We start from the raw sequence: 7,805 nt of genomic DNA on the forward strand, positions 1-7,805 counted from the left end.
AATCATAGTCACCTAAAAACTAATCCAATCAGAAATTCAGAAATTACCATAGTGCTAAATCTGCTAAGCCGTAGAAACGTGACAATCAATCAAATAACGTCCCTCTCTCAGATCTCACCAACCTCTCTCAGATCTAACCGGTAGTTTGAGACAGAACAACAGCTACAGGAGCAACGTGGCACGAGACAAAACAAAAACGGAAGGGCGTCTCCGGATCTGCGCACCTGTGATGAGGTTCATGTCGGAGGGGACGATGCACTCGTCGTAGCCGGTGTCATCGTGCTGGCCGGTCTCGGCGGGCAGGCGCGTGCCGTGGCCGCTGTAGTGGAAGAAGAGGGAGTCCCCGGGCCGCGCGTCGGCGACGAGGCGCGTGAGCTCGCGGCGGATGTTGGCGCCCATGGGCTGCTGCTGCCGCGGCGCGGCGGGGTCGGCGTCGGAGAGGACGCGGATGGCGGCGCCGTCGTCGTCGAAGCCGAAGCGGTCGACGAGGGGAGGAAGGGATATTGCTGGATCAGGGTGTGGGGGGAGGGAGGGGCGCGCTTGGGGGAGCATTGCGCGCGGCCGGTGCTCGCCGGAACCGGCCGGCGTGGGTGGGGGCGGTGGCGAGGAGATCTTGGGGAGAGGAGCTGGGCTGGATCGTGAGGAGATCGTGAGTTCCTGAGAGTTTTTTTTGGGATGAGAGAGAGAGAGTGGTGGGGTGGGAGTGGACACGATTAGTAATAGTGTCGGGGTCATACCAGCGCTATAGCTACGTACCTAGTAGTAGCGCAGGTTTTATACCTCTCGCTACTACTATGGCCTGTACCGGGGGCATTGGTGGAGATCACTTAGTAGCAGCGCGGATTTATACCCCTCGCTACTACTATCAACTTAGTAGTAGCGCGGTTTTTATGCCCCTCGCTGCTACTAATTAGTAGTAGTGCCCGTTTTTAGACCGCGCTACTGATAAACTTCTGTGTATAAGGTTTTCCCTAGTAGTGCGGTGCCGCCCTCACCAGCAGAGGCTGCCGCCTCAAACCCTAGGCCCGAGCCCGAGTGGCGTCGCGGCCGAGGGCCTCACCGCCACCCTCATCGGCGGCCGCGCGGGGGACCCGTCGCCCGTCTCCGGCGGCGGCGAGGATAGATCGATAAGGGGAGGAAGCGGACGGGGAGGTTGGTCGCCCCCGAGTCGCCCTCGAGAGGGCGACGCGAGGGGAGGGGAGGGCTCTTGGGCACTGCTATTTACAGAACACATGTTGGCACTGCTTTTACAGAGATAGCACACTCGGGCAAACATACGATATGCTGTGTGAAGGAAACAGAACAAGGATGGCAAAAGAACCCGGCAGTTTCAGTTCTTCCAAGATATTATATATACAAACTGAAATGAAGAAGAGTCTACCGAGCTAGATATTACAGACCAACTTGTGGTCAATCTTCAAGCAACATATTAGAGTAGAAGATAGCATAATTAAGCTTCATAACATAATTCAGTTATTAAACAGGACGAACACAATAACACCCCCAAAGTTCCACGCTTTAAACAGGACGAACAAACAAACATACACAGTGAACCAATTACTCAAGCAGAAGAAAGACAGCAAAGGCTTCTCAAACAGTGAAATCTTGTGCAATGGTAAACTCTCCCAGAGGAGGAAGATGGCCGCTCCAGAATACCAGCATGAGTGAGATGCGCCCAGAGATGGGTCATGAACTCCCCGCCGGCCGCCAGCTTCTCAGCATGGATGTCTGCATTGTCTGATGGCGCCAGGAAGAGTATGAACTCCGCCCAAAAGTCAGCCAACACCTTCCAACGCTGGTCTTCGTTGGGAACCGTGTCTCTAAGTTCTCTCCCAAGCTTTGCTCCCATATCTATGATTGTGCCATCGATGCCGTGCAAGCCCATCATCAGCTTCTCACATCTACTCCTTACAGTTTCACATCCGGCAAGGCGCTGCCGAGCCTCCATGACCACAGCGTCGAAGATGCGCCGTGTGTCGTACGCATGGCCAGGCAACATATCTGGAACAAAAGCTACCAGGTAGGCACAGTAATCTGACAGGCTCACAGCAACAAGACGGTCAACGTTGCCCTCCAGTGGCTTCTCATTCTGGGAGATGGTTGTGGCGATATGCCATACCAGGATCGTGTGGATATGTGTTGGTAAGGTGCAGGCCCATGAGAATTGGCTTCTCAGCTGATTTGTAGCAAGTGCTGATAGTCCATTTTCTAGCTTGCCGTTGTTCTTTATGAACCGAGAGAGAACGCGTATGATGACTATATCTGCCAATTTTATCTTTTCCCCAGATTTCTGTCCTTTTCTTGTAGCCTCAATCAAGCCTAGTGATAGAAAAGATAGTGCATTCCACGGATCATAGTCGAAGTTGAGTAACAGAGAGTACTGCCTGAGCTTTCTTTCCCATGTGTCTCTTGTTGTGGGACTCCAAGTTTCAGTTTCTATTCGTGGCTTCATAGTTCCACCCCTGATGTATCGGCAGAGTTCATGCACTACTAACACCCTATGAGGCCTAATACATATGGTCGTGATGTATACCAAAACTAAATTGGCAAGCAAAACAATGGTAACCCAACGAATAACATCGGCTCCATTGACTCTCTGTTCCAAATTACTATGATGGTAGTGCTTGCTCAATGCTCCAGAAATGCTGTTCCAAACAATAGCAGTTGATATAACAGATCCTGACAAGAGCCAACTCACACTGAATGATTCCATCCTTGTATAGAAGAAATCATACAGGAATGATAACTCCTCCTCGATAACTCGGAAAGCACGAACATATCTCCTCTCATTCTCGGATAGCAGCCCATGGAGAACGAGATGCAGTGTCTTCTCAAGGCCAGCTTCACCGAGCCGATAGCCACAGAATCTCCGTTTCAGCAGTTTGTATAATGTGAAGGAGAGCGCAATACCTTTGTAAACTTCCGCAGTTTCCTTGTGCTTAAAGCTGTGAGAGTCAATCCATCGCCAAACAGAATCAATTGTGATGTACTTGTCATTGGTCATCTCTTTTAGTCCAACTCTGTACTCAGGTGCGGTTGGAAGCAGGGAAGCCAGTTCCTTTTCCCCGTCAAATATGTAGCTGTACCCCTCCATCGTTCTTGGATCAACGACTTCGTGAGCTTGCTGATGCTCAACCACCATGTAATCAGCAATCACTTTAGAATGCACCATCAAACCTCCCTTTTTGCTCGCCCTACTTAAAGTCTCAAACTTGATGACTGTCTGAATGATGCTGTAAATATAGAACATCCATATGGTAGCGCTGTAACTCTTGTTGCCGCTGCTACTGTTGACGATCAGCCATAGAACTAGAAAAATCTGCAACACTTGCTGCACAAGCATCCTTTTCCTTTGTTCAATATCTTGGATATTATACACAGAGAGGGAGTCGGAGTTTACTTGTATAACGAGGAGGATGGTGCCCCAGAGGACGAATGTCTGGTCACGGAATGGACCAGCCTGCAGGAGACCGATGGTGTAGGGCGCCAGGACAGTGGACACTGTGTACACTGTCCAGACAAGGAGGCGGAAGAACCCGTGGCTGTACCGTCGGCGGAATGAGCCAAACAGCTCGAGGAGGACCCAAGCCAAGGTGCTGAAAAGGACCATAACTTCTACGCGGACCAGCCGAGCTTCGGTGCTGCTCAAGCGCTGGACCAACATTGTGGTGGCGTTCTTGAGCTCCATGGCTTCTCTGATCAACTCGCAGGCACTACTCTAGATTTGTTTCTCTCCAGTTGGTTTCTCCATGCTTGGTTTGGTTTACACCCGCAAAGCAGGCTTTTCATGTCTGAATTAGTCTTCAAAAATACTACTCATCTATAGCTGTTTGTCTCTGCTGTAGGTGGGTTCTCCAAGATGTCCTGGTGCGGGCACTCCAAGGGCATGTGGACTCTAAATTAAATACACCTTCATCGCAAACTAAGTTGCCATTTTGTTTTATCCTAAATCAAAATATAGAAAGTTTGATCAAGGAATATCAACTGTATTGTTCAGTCTTAACAATTTTGAGAGATCCGACATATAATCCTAAGTCAAATCTCTACTATTAAGGAGGGATCGAACGTCGTGATGGTTCAACCTGGATCGATGGTTCGACCTCGCCTTCGCTACCTCCACCTTGTTCGACCCCCCCCCCCCCCTCTCTCTCGCGCTACTCCCCCGCCTTGATCAATATCCCCGCCTCGCTGGAAAAAAATCGCAGGAAATAGAACCCCACGTTCCATGGTAGCGAAAAAATCGAGATAACCCACACGTTCTCCACCTTCTCCCCGACCTGTCCATCTCATCTCCAGATCTCTTTGGCACGAACCCGAACGACCCGGCTCTCTCCTCTCCTCGCGACCGCGCGACGCCCTCCCTCTCTAGGTTGGCCATAGCCCGAGCCCCCGGGCGACGACCGTCCGAGCCACTCTACCGTCATGGATTGAAGGAGGCAGCGGCGGGGGGCGGGCGGTGCGGATCCCATCTTACCCTCCACCGTCACGTATGGAAGGAAGCCATGGCAACCAGCTGTCCGAATCCAATCCTCCGCCTGGCAGTTATGTGCGGCTCCCTCCGCTGGAGCTTCTCTGCACATGTACATTGTCTCGTCGGTCTCTTCATCCCTTCCGTCGGCACGCACCAGCGCTGCTGACCCGTGGTTGACCAGCAGCGGAGGCGTGTGTCAGGAGTCTCCAGCCGCTGCATGCTACATTATCAGGTTTGATCTTCTGTTAAATCTTGATCCCTTCAGTTTCCGTTTGGAACATTCCATTCTTGTTAGTGATCATCAGGGATGCCATCAGCCCTCATATCTGGACAGATATATGGGATTTTTCATCTGTGTGTGGTTCAATTGGCATATTATTAGCCATCTGATAAAATTGCCTAAAGGTGACCGCCGAATACCATCCCCTCACCGATGAGGCCTAGAAGATGGTTAAACTCTCACAAGGTGAACACCATGGGGTAAAGCTAGCTTATAATTTAGCGGCGGCGTGGTGTCATCATGGTCGGAGGAGGCAACTCATATGGGGATGCCAAGGTGATCAATCAGAATTCTATCGCTGCTGTTGCACCAAATATCTTTACAGCTGCTATTTTTTTAAATATGCCAAATACAGATTATTTTCTCAATGCAACAAAATGATCAATCTCAATCTGGGACAATGCATTACTCATGGTATACTTAATAATTAAGTGGAGTTCCAAAAGCGACGGTGATGGTTGTGCCACCACCAACAGCAGAGAAGAAAGAGGCGTGGCAGTGGTGGTGCAAAAAGAGCGATAGAGAAGTGGGAGGAAACTAAGTAGCGGCATTGGTGTAAGGACTAAGGAAGAAGGGGAGAGCATGGAGAGCAAGATGAGGTTCTGGGGAAATGCGACAGGGTAGTCGCTCCCTAAGCCTATCGGCATGACCCAATTCACTCCAATTTTTTTCCAGGTTCAGTTTTGTTAGCATTGGTATTCGCATTCTACTATTCAGAGAAAAATATATTCATTATTACAGGATGGAAGTTATCTGTACTTTTGTTTTGTACATTTTTACAGCTATACCTTTTTTTAATGCCATTATGGCTTTTTTATAGCTATGCCTTACTGGAAGTGAGCCAGGCCCTTGAAAAAAACTCACGGTAGTCACTTCGTTCAGTAACATTTTTGCATGTATAGCATGTAGGTTTCATTCACATCTAGCAAAAGACTCTCCAGACAACGGAGGTTTGCTTTGTAGACTTTATTTTCTAATACAGTCAAACTTCAACATATATTTACTTTTTTTGTTAATCAATACACACATTCAATTGAACATACTACCTGCAGAAAAGTAGTCAGTCAAACATGCTTGCATTTACTTAGATGGTATATAGGTCCGAATTAATGATTGTAGGTGTTGACATACTATGTACAATGTAAGAGAACGACATGGATGATATATTATTAGAGGAAAAAATGAAAGAATTAGGGTGGATGTTAATTTGCTGGAAGTGAGTACTCCACTACAATGCTTCTAATAGCTTTATAGTTCTATATATGATGCAAACCTATGTGTTCAGGAGCCGTTTTTGCTACGGAACTCTGAAGCAGGTGGTTGAAGTAAACACTGGACGGAGAAAGACTTTGCATATTCAATAGCAGACTCAAAGCTGCTGGTGCGAAAACAGAATTTGCACCGTACAACAGGCAAAGCCTCACTATAGAGTTCCGCCTAGGGATACGCTTTTTGCTAAGGTAATTGAGATTTTTTTTTGAATGATGATAATACGCCAAGGCTGCCAACAGGCGGGCAAGAGCGGCGTCCCATCACGCCCCTACCCCATTTCCACACTTGAAGCCTTCACGACCAGCACCCCGATGCACCGAGGTTGAGCTGCTCGAAGGTTTGGAGGCCATCGCCCAGAACTTGCGGAAACTCATGGTGAACGCACGTTTGTCGGAAAGCCCGCACCCTCTTCGGAACTACAGGAGGAAGTATCGGAAGGTACAACGACTCCACCAACAAATTACCTCACGCCTTGCTCAGAGCACGGTGCCTGAGGAGGATTGGTCCCTCGGAGCAAGGGACTTGGCGGACAAGGTGTTCACTTACCAGAGCACCCAGGCCCCTCCGTACGACTTGTTCCCAGACGACTGGGCATACGAGCCAACCAAGATCAAGCAGCTGGTGAGGCGGGCCATTATGAAGGAGTTCTGGAAGCGGCGTTCACGCAAGGAGCCTGTTCTACCGGGCCCTACAATCTCCATCAACCTTGAAGATACTTGACGGGGGGCATGGCGCCATGCCTCCACACTTTAGTGGTCGACGGACGACCTCTCACCAACAACAACAGGTTTACGATCTCTCACCAACAACAACAGGTTTTCTGTCCTTCGCCATGAAGCACTAGCGCCACGTGACGAAGACCTGCAGCGAGAATTTTGCCAACTCCAAGAGCATATGAACAACATCCAGAGGCGGCTACTTGATCCTGCGGCACCAAGTACATCATCAACACAAGGTGCAGGAGGGACCAGACGTCAAGCCCTGAGTCATCGCCCTCAACATGAGCGCCACACGTTGGCACCTCGACGACCACCGTCACCAACCCGACACTTTCAACAACGGAGGCATCCCAACATGCCCCCACATTGGAACCGATGGTCAAGACACCAGGAGGAAGAAAGGAACACACAACCCACTCAGCAATGGCAACCACGGGAGCCTTCGCGACCGACGCTTCCACCACGACCATCTTCTCCCAGGCGGGGAGATCGACCACAACTACAGGTAACGATGGACAGGACTTCCTCATCCACGCGACGACCTGCACCACCACTCCTCCCCATGCCACCAGTGCCAGTAAGGGCTGGCGGCGTGCCGACGGATAACCAACGCAAGCGCGAGAGGCGCCGGAGAAACCGCCAAGTTCTATATAAAGAACTCGAGGACTTAGTCCTTCGACACACCCAGGTACGCCTACGACCTGATGGCGCAGTCGTTCAAGAAAATGACAGAATCAGGTTCCGCATCACCCCCGACTTAGAACGGCACGAGCGGTATAACTACCTGCTCAGTCGTTTGGCGCCGAAACCGCGCAAGTCCTCCACAAGCAGCGCAGAGCAAAGGAGCAAGGAGATGCCTTCTTCATCCCTTCCCCCAAAAGACGGTGAACAGGTGAAGGCGGCAACGACACCACCCCCATTGGAGGACCGGAAGACACCGCCCCCGACGGCCACACCGATGGACGACATTGAAGTAACCAAGTTTACGACCTCCACCAACAATGAAGCGGCTCCTGATGCTATATCCAAGTCCGATCTCGAACCAGACGCAACACTTCCCACG

The 7,805-nt window shown here is 50.3% G+C and overlaps 1 protein-coding gene across 1 annotated transcript; it reads right to left on the bottom strand.

Moving 5' to 3' along the window:
* Positions 1 to 1,561: 1,561 nt before the first annotated feature.
* Positions 1,562 to 3,694, bottom strand: LOC147962329 (uncharacterized). Its single transcript, XM_087534147.1, has one exon. The coding sequence runs from the start codon at positions 3,686 to 3,688 to the stop codon at positions 1,562 to 1,564; it is 2,127 nt and encodes a 708-aa protein (XP_087390273.1). The 5' UTR covers positions 3,689 to 3,694.
* Positions 3,695 to 7,805: the final 4,111 nt, after the last annotated feature.

Source organism: Triticum urartu, chromosome 7A, assembly GCF_056163025.1.
Source record: "Triticum urartu cultivar PI428250 chromosome 7A, HENAU_Tu73, whole genome shotgun sequence".
Taxonomy (NCBI): Eukaryota; Viridiplantae; Streptophyta; class Magnoliopsida; order Poales; family Poaceae; genus Triticum; species Triticum urartu.